Consider the following 27,604-nt stretch of genomic DNA (forward strand, 5'->3'; position numbering starts at 1 on the left):
GTCAGTTTCACTTCTTTCTTATAAAATTGCATTTAAACTTTAAAATGACACCACAAATTTACATTAAAATTGAATTAAGTTAATACGTAGTTTTTCCAACACAATAACGTGTCGATTGCACAAAAGGTTGTATCCTTAATTAGAAGAATATATATTTTCCCTTTATTTAAGAGCTTAAGGAAAAATTTAAAACACACTAAAGTGGATTTACATATTTGTATATCAAAAACATTAAGTAGTTTCACGACTACGATATTGCAAAATAAATATTTTAATTCCTTGTTAATGACTTGATACGCTGCAGTTTTTTTAAATTAAAAATTAAACTATTGTCGTTTTCTTTATTTATATGCCACATAAAAAATTATAAAGGCAGAATATCAAACTTTTAAAATTTAATATTATTAAAGTGTAAAAAAAGTTCCGTTCCTAAGAAGTATTTATTCAGTCTGATGAAGATATGCCCTGATTTCAGTAGCAAGACATTTTTATCTTTCTTTCTCACATTCTCTTAGCTGACTCAATCCGTTTTTCCTAAACTCCCAACATCGACACATCGATCTGTGCCCAATATGATTGTCGAACTTCACGTCTGTCCCAGAAGATGCATTGTGCCTACTTTCCCCTGTCGTGTTTATGTCCTGTGAGTGCTATATATTTTTCCTCCTCTTTCTATGCAGAGGCAGCAGCCTGCGCAGGAAATGACAAATGCTTGTACATCCTTTTTATATATATATATGTGAGCTTCGCTTCGCGTTTTATGTTTGGGGAGAAAGTAAGGAAAGATGTAAATGTAGAACTATTTGTAAACACGATGAAAGGTTTTGTCTCTTGAGTCTGAGTGGTATGACAGTTGTCAGGTGAGGGACGGCGTAATTTGAGTACTTCGCGAGATAACTTTAGGCTGACAAGTCAGGAATATGAGTCATATCGATCATCATTTTCCATCCGGGAGACGAGAGCAAAAGTGAGGTAAATATTAGAAAAAAAGAATGTTTTATTTTTTTTAGACCTGAGAATTTTATTAAGCATTGGTTGTTTCTGTTTACTGACTCTTCAAATTTAATAATTTGAATTATTATTCTTCTAATTTGAATTATTATAGTTATTCTGGATAACATTCAGTCCTAATGGACTGAATGTTATCCAGAATAACTCCAATGAAGTTGCTGCACGAGAGAATATATTTCTAATTATTATTCAAATAGCTCAAATTGTTTAAGTTATGTATTACTTAATTAGTGTAGAGTATTTTAACTTAAATAATGCAGAAAAGTTTAATTCTCAGTGTATGCTTCATCTAATACCAGCAAAAGTACCCGATGCCAGTTAAGTTAGATTGAGAGTAATATATCTAACAACACAGAGAACACAGTGAACACCGCTGTAATCCTTCTGTAATAATGATGCAAAAAATGCGATTCGTAATCATATATTTTTTAGCCTCATGCGATATGGAATCCACATAAAAATTTTTGATAGAAAACAAATTAATTCTCTCTCATAATGTCAGGAACAATAATACGCAGGTTTTAAGGATTTTTGTCTTTCTAATCAAATGGTCGTAAAAGCTCAAGTTCCATCCAATATTTCACCTATATTCAAATTTAGTCGATTTAATGGGACAAAAAATTATCATAATTGATCAGAAATCAATAACGCGAACAAACAACAAACGCACAAACAGACATTCGTCTTTGTATAGATTTTGTAAAACTTGCAAATTTTTGATTAAAAAAACTCTACGATTTGAAAGCGAGCAGTAGCAACACATTTCCGAAATAAAGCATTTTTATCTCCAATGCACGAGACTGTTGCCACTCGGAAAAATAAGTGCGAAAATTAGCCACTTTCAGAGTTTTTAATTAATATCTCGGCTGATTAACTAGCACGAAGATGGGAACAGTCGAAATGGCTTCCCACGAATTTTTGGAATGGGGAATAATTTATTTAATGTTTGGCGATGCTATTTTTATTTCATCGTAAAACTTATAAATATTTTTATTAACAAATTCTAGGATTTGAAAGCGAGCAGTGGCAACGCTTCTCGAAACAAAGCAGATTTTCATCTCAAGCTTTCGAGACTTGCCACTCTAAAAATGAGGGCGAAAATTATCGTTTTCCCAGTTTTTAATTAATATCTTTGATTTTAGATACTTTTGTTTTTGAAAAAAAGGGGACGTCGACCTTTCCAGGACCCAGAAAAGAATTGTAGACAGTTGGGTGACGCTAGCTGTAGTAGTGATTGAGTTATTAGAAGACAATCAAACACACAGACTTTCTTCTTTATATACTTGTATATAGATATTACTGCTCTGCTGTCGATTTATCCTTTGTTAATATCTGTAAGCAAGTTTGTTCCTCGTATGTCTGGCGGAGAGCAGATTTTCGGGTTAGTGTCGCAGCCAATCATATTCATCTGCAGTTAAAACATCATATATCACTTAGTGCATTCATTGAAGTAGTAGAAAATGATCTCATTTTTTAAACCAGTAGTAATTCATGACAAAATTAGTTTTGTTTATGATGCAAAGACTGAACTATGATAACCTAAGTCGTACAAGAAAACTCACTTCATAGAAATGTCAATAATGAAACATAAAATGAAGACAATATGTTGATTTTAATATCTGATCGATAGAAAATAGCTCGGAATGAATTAGTTTACATAAATAATAGGTCAACTAAAAGGAGTCCAGGGAGTTTTGTGACAAAACGCGTATTCAAGATTCTGCTTCATGAATAAAGTAGCTTAGAGAAATACAGAGTCTTTAATATCTCCTTTTTGTCAGATTTGGTACTTGTGGCCTGCTTTGTATTCGCTAATACTAAATCTTACATCGAAGAAAATTCTTTTGAAAACATTTCACAAACTCCCTTAAATCTAATTAAAGAGTAAAAGGTTGTAAACTCATTAGGGTATTTTGATGCTGGAGACGTGAGAAATTAGTGAAAAATAAGCAATCCCCTCGCCGAGACTCGAACCTAGACCTCTCGAATACGCTTCGAGTGTGCTAATGTTACACCACGAAGGCATACAGAAAGTACGGAAAAAACGCCTTATATACTTCCCCTTTTAAAGGATGACTGGAGATTAGGGGACCCAATCGCCAAATCGTGGTGGTGAATAATCATCTTCTACCACCTTTTAGTTCGACCGCCACTGTAGAGTCATTAGGTTATTTTGATGCTAGAGACGTGAAAATGAGAATGCACTCTCCGGGACTCGAACTTTACCGTTACATAATAAAGCCATGCAGAGAGGAAGGAGAAACTACCTTGTATTCCAATAATTGACTTCAACGAACGCATTTAAAAGTTATATGATTGTGCCAAGAGTCTTATAAACGTGCAAAGGCAGACGTTTAAAGAGACGAATGTATAAACTAGATATCAACACATGAATATAGATAAGCTATGTAAGAGATATAGATAAGAGAAAAAATGTGAAGCATCCAAGATCCTGAATTATGTGTTTGCTGCAAACCAATAACAACAAAGAATCATAGGTAAAGACCGGGACCAAAGTCTACGTAGACCAGTCACAGGCTACCAGGCAAATTCATGACAAGGTCTATTCTCGGCAGTTACAGTAGGGTGGGCAAAAGCCGGCCCTTCTAATTTCTTAATTTGGCCCGCTATGAAATCCTGTGCATCAATCATATTCAACTTTTTCCTACCCGGTTTTGTACGCAATTTACAAAAATCAGCAGCACGACTGCATATTTATTGTTGCAGTTTATAATTGTATGTGTACATATACGAATACAAACTCGGAAAGGCAGTTTATATACCCATATAAACTGCTGTTTGCATATAAACTGCAAACAGCAGTTTATATGGGTATATATATGCATAACCTAAGTTGGAGATACTAGACATGTTAGAATACATACGCTGAAATATATAGTCCTATCATTTTTAGCAGCTTTAAATTAGAAATCATGTGTTGAGATAAAAAGGTTGATCTTAAAAAAGGCGCTTATGAAAAGAACGTTTCAGTTATATTATTTTAAAATGAAACAGTATACTCGTCAATCATTTGATGACTAATAGAAACAGATCCCGTTTTTGACATATTTGTAAATTTTTTAAATGTTATTCTTTTACAATAGTTTCTACCGAAGAGAGTTGTTTCCCTCCTTCCCGTCGGTCCTGCAAACAATAGCAATACCACAAGAGATCGCACAACGCACTTTTTGCTCAACGGCTCCACGGCTGCCAACCCTTCAGTTACAGGCTATACGGTGAATCAATGACAAAATAATATTATGGATCTTCTCTTTTCTCAGTGTACTCTCCAGTCTGATGATAGCTGTAGAATAGTCGAAAGCTTTCAGTGATTAGTAATAAAATATGTGAGTGTCTTAGCTACAACTCTGCTTATTAAACCATAATCAATTTATTGTTATAAATGAATGATGTTTCATCACTCACTGGTTTAAATTTTATTGTAAAAGAATAGGAATTTGCCCAATTAACAATAACTGTATAATAATCCTTTTTATGAATATAATAATTTCTGATTAATGTGCTCAATTAACGTTCGACATAGAGATTACTTTTAACGGTTAAAAAACAAGGGTTATAAAAGAGAAGATAAATACGAAGGTAGCAAACGTTTTCGTATGAAGGCCATACGGAACGCGATACCCCAGATCATTTTCATAAAAATTGAAGCTTTATAGATTTTCACAGATATTTTTAATACATAAAGAAAATAGCAAATTTTTAGAATTTTTACTATCCTTCCAACCAAAAGCAAAACTCTCGAAACTCGAAAATACAAATTAATCATTCGCATTGAAATTAAAACAAAGTTCTATGTACATGTATATTTTAAATGAACGTTTCTTCTTTAAGGAATATACTAAGTTAAATATATACATGGGAGGAAATCGAAGCATGTACTTTTTTTATGTCCAGTTCTGATGTCAAGAAATCAATATTCCGTTATATCCGAAACAATGAAAAAAACTTGATAAATTCCTAATTTGCAATTTTCAAAATTAAATCTTATATAGTAATGAAGTTTATTGACCGTCAAGATAATGCATTTCCATAGCATGAAATTCTTAAAATATTTGCTTGAAATCAAAATGACCTAATTTTTAAAAGGCCACAGAAAATCTGCAAAAAATAAACGGAAGGAGATATACACAATATGTTAAAACTTCAGAATACAAATTTTATTTGCATAGCAATTCCTTTCTTCTAATGATTTGTACCGATGAGGAAGTTTAAACTGGAAAATCAAAGCATAAAAAATAAGACAGTCCAAAAATTGTGTTTGCCTGAACTTGAAGATATTTTGAAAAAACGCAATTTTTTAATTAATCAATCAGAATGAGTTTTAAACTTTCATATATTTTTAGATCCTCTGTAAAACTTTGTGTTAGAGAAACATTTGCTTTTACATCTTCTTAAGTGATAGTTAAAGAGAAAAAATTAAACTAAAATATACGTGGTTATAATTTTATACAAAGAAACATAAATTACTGCAGTCAAGCTTTATCAACAAAGCTGTTCTTCAACCAAGTAAAAAAATACATACTTTGTTGAAATAAAATCTTGATGGAGTAGAACAATAGCAGAGCAATTTAGAAAATGAGTTTTAGCTAAAAATCCTAACATTACGACAAAAACTTTTTTTTTTTTTTTTTAATTTTTCTTACTTTGTTTTGACTAACTTTTTCTCACTGAAATTGAAATTTATGTACCTCGAAAGGCAGATTCCTAATGCCCCAAAATTAAGATTTGCAATTTGTATATTGCCTCTAAAGAGGGCGCTTGAAGCGATGCAACATGAAATGGCGATTTTGAGATGCTTATTGAAATTTATCGCCAGGATTAATAAAAAATAAAAAAAAATAAAAAAAACCTATTGCGCTATTTCGATTGAACTTCTACGTACGTACGATTAAAATGTACGATAAGTAGCACTTTTCTTTCCTAGCAGTATTATGAAGATTTAATATATTTGCTTTAAATTTTCCTGAAGTTTTACAGCATTTTTTCGAATATTTATTATGGTACTCTTCTTTAATGCAGTGTTTAAATCATGAGTTAGAAAAGAGTGCTTAAAATATAAGCGTACTGTTACAATTGTTTGAATTTATTTATATATATATTTATTCATTTTTCTTACTTGATTAAGATACCTTGGCATATGAAAAAATATGAAAGGTGTAGATTTAAATTAAATTAAACACTTATATAACTTGACTTATATAACTTAAGTTGAGGGTAATTGTTTTGCTAACATTGCATAATAATATTCAGCAAGTTATCTTCAGTCCCATAATAGTCGAATGGTTAAAACGGTTGGACTTCGGTATTTCGCCCTGGATTACATTCTCGATGTATTACCATGGCAGCCCATCGATGATTGCTCAGGTTAACTGATTATAATGTCCTTAGCAATGCTGTTATTACACAAAACAGTCTCTGATGTTTCAAAAAGAAAAGCTGAGAATTACGTAGTATCGAAGTGAACATAGACTGAATCGAAAAACATGAGACAAGCACCAAACAAAACATTTAACATTCGATAACTCAGTCCTTAAATGGCTTGTACTGAAATTTCTGTGTCCATATGTCAACTTCTATTATTTCAGTTACAAGAAAATTATAAATGGTGATGAAGGATGTAGGATGATGTCCTTTACCACCTGAATCCAGAGCAACTGGCTATATGTGTGCCCTTATCTCCTGAATCCAGAGCAGTTGGCTATATGCACGCTGAAAATTCAATTTGAGTGCCTGCAAGCATCATACAATAACCATCAATGAAAACTGACGGCTTAAATCAACCACATGAAATCATCAAGCAAAACAACTGCTTGGACAAAGTAAAGTTCAGACACACGCCGATACCGACAGCAGCCATCATCTGCAATAGGATATGCTATGATGAGCGCTCAAAGCCAAGAGAATTTTTAAATAATGATGAATGTTTCGAATTCCTGAACAAAATTCCTTACGAATTATTGGAGTGGAAACCAAAAAATGCATCCCCTAGTTGCTCGATTATAAAGCAAGACTATGTCTGCTTGCATGTAAATGCCTATACTTATGATAAGATCTTAGTCATCTTAGTCGTATGATGTATCATAGGTATCTTAGTCATCTACCTTATTCTTCCCACTTAAGGTCATGTGATTATAAGCTGAAACGATAATTTTCGACGTATATATACTAAAACCTAACCGTTGCTTTCAGTAAATATAATATAAATATCGGGATAATAAATAAATAAATTAACGACGGGAATCAAAAATTTAAAACATCTTTCAGTTAGAAAATCGTTAGAATAATAAAAACATTGAACTAATCCAGAAAAAATAGCTTAAATTGCATAGTTAACAGGGAGCACTTAAATAATTTTACAGTGATTTTTAAGACTGCATGAATAGCTTTGGTCTGGATGATGTGTGAGTATTAATATTAAAGTATCTACTCATTTAGAAAACTGAAAGATGATGCATGTGTATTTGAATATATAAAATCTGTTCTTAGGCAGCTGAATTTTAGCAATATTTTTTAAAAGAGTTATTTTTAGGAACTAATATTTAATTTAAAAGGTACACTTAACGTACAATTAAGAATTAGTGTATTCCATCTTCATATATGTTGGGATTTGTAACCTAAGAAGATACAAATTATAAAGGCTGTAGACTTAACAAAAATTCAAAGCACAACATTTAAAATATTTATTGCACAAATTTAGAACTAAAACATATAATTGGAGAAAAGTCAATTATCGAAGTTAACACATAAAGTAAACCCCCTAGCTTAACTATCAAAGTTTAAACTGAACTTAGAACGCAGAACTTAGAAAACAGACTTAGAAATTAACAACGTACTGTTATGTTCTACTGTTATGTGGCTTCGATTGAGTCTTGTGTTCAGATGCCTGGTACCCAAAATATTTAAAAATATATGTAAGATTGAAGCCGAAAGAAGGCCATACGTCTCAGTAACGTGATTTAAATCTTAGTCTTTCAAAGTGTTCTCTATATCTATATTTCTCTTTATAGTTTATTTACTTTCGTCATACATAGATGTGCTTTTTATAGAATTAAAAATAAATAAGAAAAACGAATACCTAAAATGCAGAATTTTAGAAAAAAATAAAATTTTAAGCGCTGTCCCCACATTTCTTTCGTATATTACATATTTTAGTTAAAAATACTATGTATCTATTATGAACAAAATGTTTAAAAAAACGTTTTGCAAACCTTTTCTTAGAGATATATCTTTTCTTTATCTTTTCATTTTTTTTAGCATTATGTTATTCCTACACTTATAAAGACCAAAAATAAACAAGCCAAGCATCTTCAACACTTCAAGCAACAAAAATGCAGGTTATCCAGGCAAGAAGAATGTCCGTGATAGCAGTTGAATTATTATGTGACATTGATATTTATCTAACTATCAAAACATACTTTCATTTCTAAAACTCTTGTTTACAAAATACCATATTTCCTCGCATATTTTTCCCCGTCATGTATTCCCTGTGTAGCTTTTTAGGTTTAGGTTCTGAAAAGTTTAAAAATATTCGCATAATTTTCCCCTTCCTTAGTTGTATATGGGTTTTTCCTCCAAGGTCTATTTATTGATAAATTTAAATTTTTACTCAGCGTACTTAATTTTCATTTGAATTTTTGTATTAGCGTTTCATACATTTTATTTTCCCTCGCATTTATTATTTGAAATATATTTTGAGCAGATTCATCTTTAAGCTACCCGGACATGGCAGGTGTTCTCACACTTAAGAAACTTTCCAGACATGATTTCACCTTACTTCTATTATTTCAGTTCCAGCTCATTGTAGCATCATCAACTGTTGATGTGTTCGGTCTTTCGAAATCCCAGTGTTTTGCTTGCCCCTTTGTCCTTTTTTCCGATGTCCCTGTTAAGACTCATTCATGTGAGGCCCTTTTGGGGATGTAGAAGGTAACTAACCCAGAACGCTACGTGTACTGCTCAGTTACCGTCAGATATCGGCTTAGTAACCATCATATATTGTAATGTTAGTATTACTTCGTATTTTTATTGGAATATAGGTTTCTTTTAAATGAATAATATTGGAGTAGTTAGCATATTGGAATAGTTTATCCAGTTTTTTTCATTTGTTTTGTTCTTACTGTAATCACGTTCTTCGTAAATTAAATTACTCGCATAATTTTCCCCTCTCGTTTCTCGACAATAGAATTATTTAAAAAAAGAAGGGGAAATACACAATTTTCTCTACGCAGATATGATTTAATATTTTGTAGCCTGTCACAGAAAATATCCTATATACACAATTAATTTAAATGCTTAACATCATGTTATAGGAGCTTCTAAATATTTCTCAGTACACGATATGCTGGTAGTTTGAGAAATTAATGTATTTCTATAATAAATTTAGTAATAATAGCATTTACGATATCTCAAAATTTCATTTTAACAGAGAAAACTGTGGAAAATGATAAATGTAAAAATCTTCGGATTCCTTTTAGGTTTACTTTCAGAATGAAAATGTCATGAGTATAGAAATTCTTTAATATTTCATTTAAAATATATAAGCTATAGTATATTTGCTTACATGTTTTGAAAAAATAATTCAATATTTAAGAAAGCAAATTATTGAAAGAAGTAAAATGTTTTCAAAATCGTTACTTTTCTATCTTTCTCTCAAGAAATAGGTAATGTAATGCAAAGATTGTTGCACGATTGCAGATAGTCTATGGCACTCACTAATTAAGCAAACTATAATAATAACAATTAATTGCACAGCCGATCAAGTGAAGTGACTGCAACGTTCAAAAAATTGGTTAACAGAATAAAGCACTGATTTGTGAAAGAAAGCAGCACTTACCAATGACATTGAGAGTGACGAAGTGACTCATTTTCGGAACTGTGCTGACTTGGCATTCGTAAACGCCGCTGTCTTTGCTTTGCGGGTATTTTACCTGCAGAGTCCAGTCATCGGAATTCTCTAAGTGGATAGTTGTAAATCTCTGATCGCTCGTGTAGGTGAATTTGCCCACTGTCAAGACATGGAGATCTTTACGTCTGATCCAAGACACCTGGAAATACAGTACGAAAATCTTAATTACTTTTTGGATTATTATACGCAATTTAAAAATTATTTGTGTTTGCTTTTATTTAAGCATAGAACTATTTTAAAAATTGCATCTATATTTTACCTTCATTCTCTTTCGTGCTAACGAAATATTTCAGACGCTATACAGAAGGCTTTTTCTGATGCTATAAAAGTTATATAAACTTTGTAATCGTACCCACATAGTATGAAAACTGCATCAAATTGTGACTCATTTCTTTGTATCTCATATGGAATGTGGCAGACTGACTATATATAATTATACGGCTTTTGTGCATATGTAAATAAATTAAGTGAAATTTGAAACGGTATTTTTTTTTTTAATCCAAAGGCGCCAATTTGCCCTAAAAGGCTATTAATTTCGTTTTGGCATTTTGCATCGAAAACTTTAAAAGGCTGTATCACTTTTCAACTCGTTGCCACCATATATTATCGCTCTGCCTTATATTTAAAGAAATTAAAAAATGAAGAATCTGCATAAATGTATGTATGTTTCTCTCATTGTGATAAAACAACGGTACCTAGAGCCAACAAAATGTGAATAACGTAATCTTCCGTAGAATATGGGCATATAGAAGTCCTAACTTGAATTTGAAATTTGTTTTATTATTGATTTCGGATTTTATAACACTTCAACAAATTTTTGATAAAAAAAATTAAACGATTTCAAAACGAGAAGTGGCAAAACACCGTACGAAAAAAAAAATAAATAAATAAATAAATAAAATTTAAAAAAATAAATAAAATTTATCTCTAGCGCGAGAGACTTTGTAGCGGAAATTCTAAAAGTATGCTCATTTTAAAATTAATTTGCGATATTGCTGGTGAACTGAATTTTATAATTTAAGTACTTAGAACATAATATTTAATAAATGAAGGTAACACACAAAACGATAAAAAAACTCCCCCTTGGACGTCTTTTAAAATCTTGAAACCTTCCAGATTTTTTTTTTTTTTTTTTTCGTGTGTGTGTGCGTGTGTGTAATGCAATACGAAAATCTAAAGAAATGAAGCTTTGCCGAAAAAGTAAGAATACAGCGGCAAGTCTAACATTGAATAAACGGATCTCTCGCTAAATTGGCGAGATATCGACAAACTGTTAATCATTTTGGCGACTAATTTTGTCACCAAATTTAGTAAAAAGTCGCCAAAAGTTGCCAAACTTGGCGACCATTTGGCAAAATTTTGGTCCAATGTCTGTTTAACCTTAATGGATATTGCAATTGAATAACTGTAATTAATGCTATATGCAGCTGCAACCATATAGGGCCCTTATATGCCTTACAATAATTTCGAGTAGTGGAAGATACTAGAAATGTCTCGGCAGCCGGGAGAAACTAAATAAGAGAAGGGAGGGCTTCAGTTTCTGAGAAGTTGTTGTTGAATTGTTGAGTTGGGAATGAAAAAAATAACACTACATTTAAATTTTGCTGCGGTTCGAATATTAGACGTTACACAACAGTTAAAATTCCCAATTAAAAAAAGTAATTGGTTCATTAATTTTCAGAGTTTTCTGTTTATTTACAAAGAAACAATTAGCTCGAATATTATAATACTACATATCACTTCTCTTGCATTTTATTTTACTTCCTTGTTAGTTCCGCTTACATACTTGATCAATTAAATGCATTAAAAATTAAAGAATAGGCAACTATAATTAGGCTAAAATGTTAATTAGTAGAATTGCTATTTAATGGCGCATATGTTACATTTTATTCAAAGGATACCGGCTTTCATAATTGCGGAAATAATTTACATTGGAAGAAAAACAAAATGGAGGGAAAAAACTTCGTAAAATAGATGATGGATTTAACTTCATTTATTATTCTTATGAATAAAGAAAATATTATGAAATAATTATATTTTGAGTTTAAGCGAATTTAATTAATAATGTCTTTCCCCTTCCGGAGCTGAGAGACTGCATTGCTGTTTTAATAGCTATACATTATTAATTATTTTAACTACTTGTAACAAAATAATTCTGTGATGTAACAATGTGTAAATTATTTACTATTTAATAGCGTCTTAAAGAATTTGTATTAAAACAGGTCTTAAAAGTACTTTTTCTTGTGATCTAAAATATTTGGTTAGACTTTAAAAATTTTGGGGATGAATTTAAAATCATTTCAAAAAGAAAATAATTTGACTCAAGACAATTAAGACAGAATATTATGATAATATGATTTTGATATGTGGACGCTTTTGATGTATCCCGTCTTTCTCATATACAAAATTAGAAAATAAAGCTGCTAGAAGTTGATTACCTAAAGCTTCCTAATTCTATTTTTTACACTTATTACGAAACTCAAATTGACATTAATCTTATGAAACAAACTTATTTTTTATATTTCAGTATTTATTTATTTATCTGTATGTATAAGAATTTGTAAATGTAATATTTATAACGCATACTTAAATAAAGATGCAAACAAGCCATTTTGCATATTTCTCACAAAAGCTTGTAAATCAAGATGGAAATTTTCTATGTACCGATTAATTTTATTTATTTATTTCAATTCAATTTTTCTGCATGCCTTTACTTACTTTTATTTAAATTTAAGTTCTCTATTATTATTTATGTTTTTAATTTAGTGCACCTTTTAACCGTTTCGAAATTATTGATGATTATTATTATTTTTCTGTATGGTATTACATAACATGCTATAAATAGCTACAGGGATGAATAGTTCCTAATTTTATTCTGATTCGAAATTAATAACTTTTTGTGTATTTTAATCTTTCATCTTATTATAAATATCGGAATTGTATTCTTCTAGAACTTCAACAACTGTTTTCTAGTTCTTCTACTTCCGACTACAAAACTACAGACTAGACAAAATTATTTGCCATACATTTTTGACGTTACCCGCTTTTTATATATAGCACTCTTTTTATTTCCTTGTACAAAGTAAGGGATGTATTGCAATTACAAAAAATTCTGGGTATCATATTTCAACGAAAATATCCATTTCGACCGGTATGGAATGCAATTTAACAATGTTTGTGTGTAACATCTGTGTATAGGGACAGAATAAGGCCTCTTTTTCACCAAACGGATTATAAAATTGATTTAAAATGGATTCAGAAGAGATTTTTTTTCGTGATGTCTGTGCGTATGTATGCATGCAAGTATCTCGCATTATTCAAAAAGGAGTAGCCTCAGATAGAACTGTTATAACATGTAGTTGTGCACCTCCTTTTTTGGTTGAAATCGGCAGCACCAGAAATGCTATAAATATGTATGTACCCCTTCTGTTACTCGGCTCGGTGAGCTCAATTTGTTTCGTCTTATATGTTGGTAAATTTTGCATTTTTTTATTTAAAAATTATTGAATTCTGCTGTTCTAATCTTCCTGTTAAAGTTTTTATGCTTGTAGTTAAGTTGCATGCAATAGTTGTAGAATTATCAGCAATTTAAAAGTTGTTTAAGTGCAAGTAAGCTTAATTTTTTTAACCATAGCAGCCGTATATTTTACATTTGAAACTTAGCAGAACAATGAATTAAGTCAGCGTCTGCATCTTCAGTGTCTTTTTGCCGAGTGGAACCAAAAGTAAACTTTCAGTTTTATACACTTAAAAATTTGCCTTCTTGCCTGCAAGCCGAATTGCTTGTTTTTGCGTAGAAATTCTAATTTAAATTAATTTTTTTTAAAAATTGTTTAGTGTTTAGTGTTTTATATTTTATATTTTTCAATTTTTCATGAAGATATTTTGAGGTTTCATGTATTTTTGCTTTGCTGCAAAGTGAGAACTGAATTAATTGAATGAGAAATCTATCTCTAATGAAATTCGAAGAAATAAGTTTAAATGAAATGAAGCCGTTTATTATTCCGTACAAGGAAGTCATATGGTGTCCGCATCAGATGTTTTTTAAAAAAATATTAATTTCCTTCCCTTTCCCTGAGTCTTCTAGGTTTAATATTGTTACGAAATGTACAGGCGCGGCAAGATGGCTTTGCCGCAAAGCTGTTTTAGGGTTGCTATAAAATGGCAAGGAAGGCAGGATAGCTACATTTGACGAGAAATCGCCCATTTGGCGACAAAATTGGCGAAATGCCATGGACGGATGGAGAACCTTTTGGAACGAATTCTTACCGATTTAGCGCAGAATGTTCTCGAACACAAGCCGAAAGCTATATGAACCCTGCTGGTTCGCAGTCAGTCAGAGTGCCTCGTCGAGAGGACGAGTGAGCGTGCCTCGTCTAGTGAGCTGATAGTCAGTCATTGAGCGAGAGTCTCGAAGTCTAGCACCGAGTTGGTCGTCGAGTGCATCGAAGAGTCTCTTAGTGTATCGCGGTTAGTGCATCGTCGAGAGAGTGTGTTAAGCTCCAGGAACGACTGAACGAAGATTCGGGGGCTGTACTCTGTGTGTCGTCGAGTGCATCGCGAGTTGTAGCGTGGAGAGTCTCGAGAGTACGAGGAGTTCCGAGAACGACCGTGCAGATTCGACCGTGCTGTAATCTGGTACTTTGCAGTGAAGCTGTCTTCACCGTTATTGCCTGACAGTGTGAAGGCTGTGTAGCTGATTGTTCCAGCGTATTTAGATCTTCGACGACTGTAAAAAGTGACTTTAGAGCTGTCCTGATTAATATTGGCTAAATAAAGTGTGTTTTGATACTTCGTCAAGTGTCTTCGTTATTCACACCATATCTGCACGAATCCCCGTTACATAATTCATGGATAGTTTAAAACTTAAACTTTTAATAAAATTTTATTATGTTTTCAAATAAATAAATTTTAACAATTTTTAGTCAAGCTTATGAGAAACCTCTTTTTGGATAATAAAGGTAATATTATAAGATCATTCAAGAATTTAGTTTCTATTGAATCTCTGCAGAAGAGTCTCCTCAGTACTTCTTGATAAACTAAAAATCAGTTTAAATTGTGTTTAAGCCTAACTAAAGAAGTACAAAATATCAGTCCCTGTAGTGCTGAAAAGCCAAAAAATAAAAGAGAATGTGACACTAGCAACCACTCCCATATCGAGTAGCTGACGTGGATTGGTTGTCGGCCGACCAACTCGTCTCGTTAATGGAATGGAGAACACTCAGCTGTAGGAACAAAGGTCCATCACTTACTCATTCTTTATTTTTGCCATCTCTAACAAGAGAAAATGTGCTGCGAAAGAGGATGAAAGACTAAAAGAAGCAAAAAAGAGAAGCGAAGATGCAAGGAACCTTAGGAGAAACGTGATGTCAGTGTCTGGGGACAAGAGAATTTACATCGCACTCTAACCTTAATTGATCCTTAAAAAGGAATATTAATGATTTCGATTAAGTCGAAGAACAGGTTTTCAGGGAAAATGTAAGTAAATTTACCACCCTCTCTCCCCAAAAAAGACTCCACCTGAAGCTATGTTTGCTAAAGTATTTCATGGAAAGAAAATAATTTCTGAAAAAATAAATAAATAAATACAACACTTTAGAAGGCAAACCTCGATGGTTTTTCATATTAAAGACATACGCAAAAGAATTATATTTTTCTAAAATAAATAACTATCTAATAAAATGTGATGTTGAGTGCTATACTCTGGAAAACATCAAAAGGATATTTTTACAACATCAGACTTATGATATTAAGAGTTTGTTTCTTTACGATCAGAGCGAAAATGTTTAAACAATTTTAAAAGAAAAGTCAAATGTTTAGTTATAACTAATAAAATGTCATAATGCAAAAGAACCAGTCCATACTGAGTCTTGTAAATGCTTTGTTGTAAGTCTTGCACGAGAATATATTTTTTTGAATTTTTCATTGATAATTTTTCCTTTTTTAATTATTTTTCATTCATTACTTACCATATTTTAACATACACCTTATAACACTATTTTATATAGTTTACAAAATACCCCTTGTAAATTTCACTTAGCAAAAATGCTTTTATGAAATTTTACGTTAAATATTTTCTAAATTAGGAAATTACATAAATGGATTGGAAAATCATAAAACGATTAAATCAAATCATAAAACAATGGTTAATTAAATAATTAATACCCTATAAATGTTATCAATCCAAAAGATAATCTTTTCATAATGGGCATTTTCGTTATTTTTAAAAACCATATAAAGAATGACATATTCTTATTTTAGCTATTCCTGCAAATTATTATTTTTATATAAAAATTTTGAAGAGCTTTCATGAATTTTTTTGTTAAGTAATATGCAAAGAATACCATCAGTAATTATGTTTAATTAACGGAGAGATTAGTTTGCTAGCACTTATATATTCATTCTTTTAATTAAAACACTAAATTTAGGATTTATTACATAAAAAACTGCTAATGCACTTCCACAAAACTGAAGAATTACTCAGGTCTCGTTAACAGCCAAATGTTTATTCTGATAGCTAACGCCCTGGAAGACGTTTCTTAGACAGAATGAGTTTTCATTTCATTTTCTAATATATAATTGAACTTTAAGACAACGATCCTTAGATTAAGTTCTACGAATGTAATTTTCTCGAGAAAATATGCAGTACGTTATATCAATAAATTACCTAACTATCCTATATTACAGTTAGCTGATTAGTGATTTACATTTTTATGCTATAGACAGCAGCTCTGTTTAGAAAGTTTCAGTTAACAAGTAACGATATGTATTAGCAAGAAAGCAGCTTTCTGTAATAGAAGGACGAAAGAAACCATATTTTCTTTCAAAGCACCATCCCCATTTGGCAGATATTTCAAACAAAGGCTATAATTTAATTGCGGAATATAGGCATTAAGTTCTGCTGCATTAAAAATATTTTAGGGATCACCATTTCCTTTTTAACCTTAATAAAGTTAAATTCCCTAACTGGTAGAGGCTGAGGTGTCTTTGTTAGCAAATATTTTAGAATGATTACATATTTATTACATATTTATTACATATGAATTCTAGAATGATTACATATTTATTACATATATAAAGATATCTTAAAGCAGTGTGCAGAAACATGTCACATTGTACTGAACAAATGCAGTTGGCCCGATATTAAAAATTTTATTGTGTTTACGAGCAAATGGTTTTTGAAAAACATTGTTATTAATTTCAAGAGTAGATATTTCTTTGAAAGCTACTTTAAATAGATATTTTTTTATAAATAAAGGCTAGAAATTTCTTTGCGATTTGGTTTAAGGCAGAAAAAGTAAGATCTCATTATGTTTTAAACTTAGAATAAATAAAAGTAAAAGCGAAACTGTCTTCTGAGCTCTAAATGCACATTAATTACACTTACTCGTACACATTACAACTCTTACATTCAACACATTACAACACTGAAGAAACACTTATTTAAAAGTGTCTCGAAAACTGCCCCAATTAGAAGCTTTATTTTATAGTTTTTAATTTTAATATCCACATACATAGTTGAATACATAATTTAATATGCAAAAAATAATATTTATAGCTTATAATATGCAAATAAATAATTGCATATGAAAATTTAAAGAAATGATGTACGAGAATGTTTTATAAATGAGAAAAATAAATTGTTAAGAAAATGCAATACTAGGATATATTAAAAAATACAATTTTAAAAGATATTTAAAATTTTTAGATATCTTTTTATAAACCTTCACTTAATTTCAAATGTGTGCTAGGCAGCTTTTAGCAGACATTCCTGCTAAAATGTGGATTGCTTACACCGTAATGAAAAAAGGACATTTATGTCTATTCCGAGTTGGAACGCCCCTATGGCACAAAACTGTGTTTGAGAAAAGAGTGTGAGGTAGTTGCAAAAAAATCGAGGCTCTTGAAAGTCCACTTTACGAGTCTTTCAGATTGGTTGAAAGACTTTTCATCCTGGCTCTTTAAAAGTGTTAGTGACATTATCGTTGGCGCCAGGGTAGAGAAATGCAGGTCTACCCCAATGACTTAGACCAGGTGAGCTTTATTATAAACAAAGCTGGAAACTTATGAGCAGTGGGTTAAGAGACTTAATTTTATCTGATAGGGAAGCTATTTTGAAACCTTAAGGGGCTACAGAGATACAGTCTATGTGTATTACTGATGCAAGAAACAAATTTTACCGAAAAGTGTGTTAAAAATACTCTGTGTATAACTGTGGAGTTTAATAACGAAGATGAATGAGTTGAAATAAATCTTAAAATAACCTAAGAATTCCATGTGTTTAGCTTAAAATAACATGTCGAATAATGATTATTGGAGGCATCAAACAACAAGAATCGACGTAATATTTGTAAATTTTGCAGAACAAATTTGCAAAATTTACAGATATTACGCTAATTATTGTTGTTTGACTTCTCCAATAATTCCATCAGCTGTTTAAGCAAATTTGTATGACATTTGTTTGCATTTTCATTTCTTCATACTCACAGTTTTATATAAGCACATACCGATTTAAATTCTCTAAGACATTAATTTTTATTTGAAAATTATATTCTATGACAGACTATTAACATTCATGAACTTAAATTAAAAGGCAGTAGTGTAGTCACTTTTATAATATGATATGCTTTACGAGTTTTAATTATTATAATTTAATTATTTTATTTTTAAAGTTTTAATTACTTTAAAAATAAAATAATTTTTCAGGCACTTAAATCTCCACATACATAGAACGGGGGGTTAAAAATTGTGTATATTTTCCCCAGAACATTTAATTTACAACATTTATCAGTGTTAGTTAAATTTACTAATTAAAGCTTCCAAGATTTTATCATATTAGAATCTCTATGCAGGATAAAAACTACTGTTAATAAAAATACTAAGAAAAAGGTTCTGGGATCCATAAATAAACAACCCTAAGGCTGCATATAACAAATTTCTATGCACTAGAATATAAATGCATTGATTGGTTTAAAATTTAAAATAACCTCAATCTCATATAAAAAGGTTATTCATTATTTTATCCCTAATTTGTATTCAACACTTTGATTTAAACAAGCAAAAACTGTTTTCATACGCATGATCCATAGCAATCCTTACATATCTTCCAAAGTGATTCTGTAATTCGTCCGAAGTTGCTATCATCTGTTTCAATAGTTGCATTCACTTAAATTATTACTCCAAACTGTAAGCGCACCAATATATTGAGAAGACATTATAAGTAATTTTGTCATATTAAATCATGGCGTTTTTGGATGCAATACCTAAATTTCCGAAATTCAGTATATGATGTCATCGAATAGGAACAATTCATTAAACTCTACTGGGCATAATATCGACTCTTTGCCTATATTTGTATAATATTTTTGGATTATCAGCAACAACAAATGAAACCCATTGTAATGACGCTTGGACTCTCATGTTCCATTGCTCTCATATTCCATAGTCAATCATGGAAGACTCAGGTGTTAAGTATATGTTTTTAACAGGCACCTGGACAAAAGCCACATCCTACATAGAACACGCGGGAAAGCGCATACCTTTTCTAGTATAACGGTGAGGTTCTTAAATGAGAGTAAATCTCGCGTCTTGCGTAGGATACGGAGACCCATCCTAACGATGACCAACGATGTCAGTGGGTGTGATAGCCATTTTACTACTGTAACAGCAATTACAGGCATAACGAAGATATGGCATGCTAGCAGCTGGATGTCAATCATGGAAATGACCGGACTTTAGCCATTGTTTCTTCCTATGCCTTACCCCAGTCAATATTAGACAACGAAATATGAAAAATTTCCGAATTATATCAAGCTTTTGTACAGAATAGAGAGGGTTACACGATGTACTAAAATATGTGAGCCTATATGCCTTCTATCTGCTAGCCATGTTCTTGACATTTCTCATTAATTTTCTTTCTTTATGTTTTGCTTTCAGTAATGTGATATTTATTAATTACTCATATTATTATCACTGTTGAGATATCAAACATTTCATTTGGCATCATTAATTTTCGTAAGCAGTTTATATAAATTGTATTTGAATAAAGTTAACTAAGACTTTATTCCTTTAAGTTGTCCTCGACATGTACTTAATTCTAGTTACCAAGTTCTCAAAATGAAACGGAGGGTATCACGAAAACATGATTAGCTTTTGATAAATGAAATCCAATTTTTATATGGTCCACAACATAGAGTACATGATTACAATTCAGGAAATATTAATTTAAAAGAATTCATAACTTTACATGCGAAATTCCCAGAACATGTTGAAAATAAATTTAACAATTTAGATCTTTTTCAATATCTACTAATGACGAAAATTCAAGATATTTTTGATTACATTAGGAAATAATTGCTAAATATTACGATTAATATTTCCATATTAAACGTATCCTCCCAAAAATATGAAGTCTGTAACTTAATATTGATATTTTGACGCTTGAAAATATTAAGTGTGCATACTTGCGCGAATTTTAAACATAAAAGCAAGGAATTTTCTATGTTTAAAGAATCAAAAACAATGTATATTTTACTAATTCAATGGGACTGTTCTTTAAAATTCTTTGAGAAAGTTTGTATCTGGGAGTACATGTCTAAGATCAACAGCAAACAGAAATCGTATACATGTTTTTGAACATTTTCTGTAAATAACGCTTCGAAACGAGCAATGTACCAAAATGTGATGTGAAATAGAAATGAATACGTAAAAAACATAAATTCTTTCAATGATATGAATTAATTAAGTTTCCGGATACTAACAATTTATCATTGACATTGTAAGCTTAAATACATACTGCTTATTAACATTACGATGGAAACTGGAATATAACAAATATAACAGCGAAATACATATACGAGTATACGTAATAAAAATTCTTTTTCTTAGTTGTTTAGATAGGCCTAATATTTCTAATGCATAATATAGCTACATATCAGAACATAATGTAATGTCATCTGGCCTAAAAATGTCACATTAAAATTTAACTTTAAATTAAAATTTAACTAATAAATTTGATATTTTAATTCCAAAAAATAATTTTTCAATAAAATAATAATTCTAATTCAATAAAATAATAATTAAGTGAAATAATAATTCTAATTTGAACTTAAAAAAGGGAATGAGTATCCGTTTTTGTTAAAATTCAAGAACTAATCACATGGTTGGCCATTTTATAAAGTCATTTACACATAAACATTTGTGTTTTTAAAAGGGGCTAAATATTTATTTAAGTAATAAATTTGTATAGTTTCATTAAAGACTGTGTAATTTGGATTTAAGATTTACCTTCCCGAAATATTTTTATTTATTAAAGAAGCTATGTCCAATTTTTTCACGTGAAGTTTATTTTCTGGTTAGAGATTTAGGAGAAAGAAAGCAAATTAGGCTCTTATGCTTTAATAAGCACATTTTAATTAAAATTGCAGCTCGAAACTTTCTTATTACATTACATTCCGGACATATTAAGTATGCAAATCAGCTTTCTGTTTTCCAAAGTTCTAGTTATCAAATTATGATAATGTTTCTCATGAGCAAATAATTACATACTCAAAGCACTGCATTTCAAAAATATTAACACTTCCTTATATCTCTTACAGTATAGTGTTTCCACAAACATCACACCCATATTTATTGCCTATGTAAAATTCCTAAATTAAAAACACATTTTGAAATATGAGCACATATCTTTGGAATCTAAGTCAACAAACTCTAATTTGGATATGTTTTGCAATTCAAGACCCTTCGCTCGTAAATATTGGGGACTTACTCACAATCTTAATGCACAGTTGTAACACTCTTTAGTATTTTTTCGCGACTCTTTCCTTAAGGGCTTAATGATATTAGCTTGTGGTATAACAGATGCAGATCACGAAGACCTCGAGTTATCGTACACTAGGACTATTCCGGATAATTTCCTTAATTCCAAATAGAACCGTGATGCGGTTCCGAATGTTGTATATCCAATATTAGAAGCCAGTCGAACCTCCATTTTGGTCTCTGCCTGGCTATAGTTCAATAAAATGTACAAATGAGTATTTACTGTTTAATTACAGGGTAGATTTACTGCAAAAATCGATAACGCTTTTTTATACATAATCTTAATGCTAAGTAAGGTTGAGCATATTAATTATGTATCTTCTTTTTAAATATTTAAGTATACACTATATCATCAGTTAATGTCTGAAAATAAACTGGCGTAACTAAACACGTTTAAGAAAAGTAAAACATTAGAAATATTCAGTTCCTGATATAAACTTTTGTTTTTCAAGACTTTAAAACATTTTTCTCTAACTTTTAGACTAACTTTTTATTGCGATCACAATCATACTTAAAATTTTTTAAATTGGATGAAATTTATCACTTTTCATGCAAAAGCCAGGTTTCGTCTATCATCAGTTTTATTATAAATTTTAAAAGTGACGAGCATTATCTGATAAAACGTGATGAACGAATCTGCATATTTTATTTTTGTTTGCTGGAATGAATGTAAAGAGAAGCTGTAAGGGAAACTTTCTTATACATGTGTTCTGACTTTGATTCAGACAAAAGCCCATATGATATTTAATTTTAATCTACAGTTAATGTATCTAAAAACTTGCTGAGGTTGATTTTAACCCTAAACATACGAGGGGTATCTTTTTAAGGTGGGCCTTCAAGTTCAGTGAAAGACTTTCTAAGGAGAACCAGCCGGTAACTCATTACACAAGAGTAAATTCTTGAACCAATAATGTAGAACGTATCACACTCAGAAAAACTTACACATTCACATTTCACATGGAGAAAACTGCGAAACTTATGAAGCCAACCTATACGAATTATATGTGTTCAGCAGTTTTATCCACTTAGCTACTGTTGGGTCTACGGCGTCCATAGAACTTTTCAACTCTCGTAAATTTGAAGGAGTAGGAATTCTTCAATCTAGCGAACAAGAGCTCCTTTTCCCAAGCGATAAAGAATTCCGCTCCCTTGTCAAGGCCTCAGGTTCTGTCCCCAAAACCAAAGCTGCCTCAGGCACCGCACTTCCCATTCAACCCTGGCAAGTCTCCGCTAAAAGCACCAAAGCGTCGAACAACTGCAATAAATCAACATCGCCCCGCAGCCGCTACAGTGGTGTCCTTTCGGACGTGACAGGGACATGCACCTCCTCCACCCACCACCTGGTGAAAAACTGACAAACTACATCACTTGCACCACCCACGGTGCCTTGCTGTACAAGTGTTCAACGGGCCCAACTAATGCAGTCCACCAATGCAACGTTCATGTAGTCAATGCATGGGCTTTGAAACACGGCAACAAGTCATCCCTTCTCATTAGCATACAGATGATGGGGGAGGGTGTACGGCGTCCACGTAGCCACTTAATGCTCTCAAATTTGAAAGAGTCAGAATTCTTGAATCTAACGCACAGTATAGTACACAAGAATCTAGCGCATTGCCATAGCGGTAGACAATTCCGCTCCCTTGTCACGGCCTCAAGTTCTGTCCCCGAAGTCAACGAGGTTTCTCACACTGCCCTTTTGATTCTATCCATAGATGTCGCCACGAGCAAGCCAATGCTAAAACACCGAAAGCGTTACACAACTGTGGGCTACAAATAACCTCGCCCCAACGACCACCACAGGTGTCTGATCTTTGGGTATGATCACTTTTATAAGTGACCAATCGCATCTTTGTTCATTCATACAGCAATCGTACCAATCGCAATTAACAACACCAACCGCATCTTGCGTTCATTTCATACAGCGACTCTGTATAGCTTTCGATTGGCTACGTCAGCCGTCTTGATGATTATCTTATAAAAGATTGCTTTATCCACTGTCGATGATCAAGTATGCTAAGCCTTTCCTTGCTATAAAGCTGAAAGAAGATGAAGGACAAAAGATGCAAATCATAGCAGATCATAGCAGACTGATGCTATGATCAAAGATGCAAATTATAGCAGACTTGAAATTAAAAAAAACTGCATGAAAAGAAAAAAGCTGCCTTTAGTACAACAAATGTGCAGCTTCAGGAAATGAGAGAAAATGTGACGCCAGATAAAACTGAGAATGAAAAATCAAAATAATTTGATTTCAAAATTTTATTAAAGTGATACAATTTACTTCTATTCATATGAGAAGATTTCTAAAATCCTATAAAAATTCCTTTTTTATTTCCTTAAGTAATCATGTTATTTACGTTCAGTAAAACGTTTTCGTTTTACTGAACGTAAATACCTTATTTATACGTAATTTACTTGCAAAACTTAAAAAAATACGTAATACCTAATTAATAATGAAGGTAAATACCTAACTTACCTTGAAATTAAACCAATGCTAGATACTCATGGAGTCGTAATAATTTAATTAATATAGGTAGTTAATATAGATTCGTCGTTATAAACCTAGAAACTTTTAACATAATTCATGAAATATAATAAAATAAGAAAGATTAAAGGGAGCATTTATAGCGACTTCTCATTATTTTAGTACATAAAATAGCTTAAGAGAATTTTTTTAAAGAAATTCCGTTTGCTAATTTAATTTACATAGCATGCATTAATACGTGTTCATATTCCTTATATTTAACTCTGTATAATTTAATTTTATAAATCCAGGTGCTCCTAACTCCGAATGAAGAACTTTGAATTCATATTTTAAAAACGAAGCAATATGGCTGAAACTCAGCTGTAAAATCTTAGAGCAGTGGTCGTTTTATGAAGCTTCTGAGCTACTACAGTTTTTAAACCCTATTGTGAGTTACCAACCGAAAGGACTACCAATTAAAAAAATCTTAGATTTGTTTATTGCCTTGTAGGGATTTATATTTATTTTAACTAACAAGTTAAAATTTAATTTTAATTTTTCTTATAAGCCTTCATTCCCCTAATTGTCAATTACAGAATATTTAAATTTGGGTGCGCGCGGGAAGGACAAGCAAATTCTACCAGTTCAGTAGGTAAGTTAGAGAGAGTTAGGCTATTGCCATCACCTCTGTTGCGTGAGCTTCTGCTCGCGGAGGCATTGCTGGTTTACGCGGCATAACTGCATTTACTTGCTGCCTCTAGTTTCGACGCAAGTTTAAAAAACAGGAATTATCCGAACCCTATAGCTTAGTTCTACTATTTGTGCATATCTTCGAATTTTTAGTTTAGTTCTGTGATTTCAGTTACCTCCCAAGGGAGGCGTAATGTGTTAGTGTCAATTTGACGCATTGTAAATTTTAAAGAGTTAATAAAGGATACTTTTAACCCTTCTTCTGTGCAGTTACTACACGAACAGATTGTACTTAAAAGTTAGGCAACTGTACCCTACAGCCTATAAACATACATTTTTAGTAAATGTGAAATTAATTTTAATTAAAATGTATTTAACAAAAACTGAAATTGAATTGTACATAAGATAAAAATTGAACTGTAGTCAGTAAATAAATAACAAATCTAATGACAGATTTTTTTTTATCAGACTTTTTAACATGGAACTTCTTTTTGTCATCAACAAGATTTTAGTGTTGGGAGAGTAGGTAGTGGCTGTTATTCGAATGCAGTTGTCCAAGTGTTTATCGATGAATTTGATCCTGTACTTATTTTTAATAAATTTCATACTGGAAAAAGAAATCTCACACACATATCTAGAGCTGAATATTGCCTTCAATTTGAGACAAACCTGGACCAAAATTGGATATTTTTTAGAAACAAGACGCCAAACATTTTCAGAGCTTGAAGAAAGCGATTTTACATATAAATCATCTTAAAAATCAATCAGTACCAACTCCTTTGCCTCACCGTCTTCTTGAAAATAAAAGTGATTTGACAAACAACTGAAATCCTTTTGAAATCTTGGAAGCGTTTGTTGAATTCCTTACTTTCTTACGAATTGATACACTTGTATAGCACCGTAAAGACACACATTTGTCCTTTACCTGGGTAAATGAGTAATCGGTTCTACATTCCGAGTGAAAGTGACAAGTTAAGATACGTTTTGCTTGAACATGCCATCGTTAGAACAGACTTAGCTTGGTACCAATGAGTAAATCAAATTATACAAATTAGCAAATGTCTAATATACACACGAAACACATAACCTGCACAACCTCACGTGTATGCAATCAACCATGAGGCTAAGAATGGCAGTTGTTGTTATTCTCAGCCTCAGCTCAGTAGAGGAATCAAGGTTAGCCAACCGCAGCGTTAACAAAATCTACCGAGAAATGTCCCTGCGAGCTACTAGTAGCTCGCGGTCGACGGTTTGGCGGGCCTTACAGTATTCTCTGTTTAGTATGAAAAAGGCTGCAATTTTCACATAAAAGATGAACAGTACACAGGCGAGAAATGTCAGATAAAGTGTTTTTTTTCCATCATCCATGTAAATATTTCGTTTAATGCTAAGGTATTTCTTACGGAAACGGCAAGAAACATTAGATTCTGACAACCAAATGCGTCTGAAATATCGTTCATTCTACGAATACAAAAGCTGCAAAATTTTCACAATGCAATAAAACTATCTCATAATACTAATGTTTTCAATTTTCACAAACTTTTGTGATAGTAAAACAAAAACGTAACTGGAACATTATTACGTTTTGTAGACTTTTACTCTCCAGTTTACATCCAACATTTATTGCTTAAAACAAATAGAGTAATGCTAAATAAATTTCGGTTGCTGAACATACTATTACTTTTCCATACGTATTTACAAACATTTCCCTCGAACATTTCAGCATTTATTGAAACCGTTTCTAAGTATTGTCTTTCCGTTACCTCAATTTTTTATTCTTTAAGTATAGTCGCTTACAAAATGTATATTTTGCAAGCTAAGTAAAAATACTTTAATAATTTTTACACAATTGAAAACTTTCGTCGACCTTATTTCAATTGTGGAGTGAAGATTCTAATTAGAATTCGTCGTAAAAGTCGCGCAAATGTGCTTGCAATCCACAGCGCAATGGAAACCGCGTAAATAAACTAGAACTTAGCTAACAAGAAATTAGTAATTACCAACACCACAAAATTTAAGCAAGTAGAATTGAAATCAAATACAGCGTACAAAACATCTTCGACGCATGAGAGTTAAAAATATAACACAGCGCGCAAAATATCTTCGACGCATGATTTAATGTACAAAATTTATCTTCATCTGTCATGCTTAAGTAACAAATAGTATAGCGCTTGTTTAACAATGTATTGGTCGAAAGTGACTAAATTGCTTAAAAGTAACACAGACTTAATAAAATTACAGTTAATCACTTATTAATCGTATTTTTTACTTAAAACCGTACTTTCGGAAATCTTTTAGGAGGTGAGTATTTGACTTTGTATTGTCTGTAAAAAATTAAAAATTTTTATAATTTCATGTCTATTGTTTTCCTGACTTTGAACAGCCGAAATGAGAGAGACTGCATGATTTAAGAATATTAAATTTGTCTTTTTTTCAGTTTATTTCCTATTTTTTTTTAATATTCATGTTTATTTTACCATTTTGTTACTGCATTAGAAATAAGTTTTCTTATCGATTTTAAGAGGTACGTCTATGTTTCTAATGAGTTTCATCTAATAAGGAGAAATGATTTCTTGCATTTGTTTAATTCAAATTCTTAAGTTTCTGTTATGTTTACATATAAGAAAAACTCAAATTCTCTTCTTTTTCTGTAAGCAATTTTTAATGTTTTTCCGCTCTTCAGGTTCCTTGTT

The 27,604-nt window shown here is 31.6% G+C and overlaps 1 protein-coding gene across 1 annotated transcript in view; it reads right to left on the minus strand.

Annotated features, from left to right (window-relative positions):
• LOC118191451 (uncharacterized) overlaps positions 1–27,604 on the minus strand; it is a 474,239-nt gene that overhangs the window by 143,106 nt on the left and 303,529 nt on the right. Inside the window, exon 3 of the mRNA XM_085814123.1 lies at positions 9,866–10,076. Within this exon, the coding sequence (XP_085670249.1) occupies positions 9,866–10,076 (211 nt within the window). The remainder of the gene's footprint in view (positions 1–9,865; positions 10,077–27,604) is intronic.

Source organism: Stegodyphus dumicola, chromosome 1 (genome assembly GCF_044657685.1).
Source record: "Stegodyphus dumicola isolate Sdum_Otavi_A_Nest chromosome 1, ASM4465768v1".
Taxonomy (NCBI): domain Eukaryota; kingdom Metazoa; phylum Arthropoda; class Arachnida; order Araneae; family Eresidae; genus Stegodyphus; species Stegodyphus dumicola.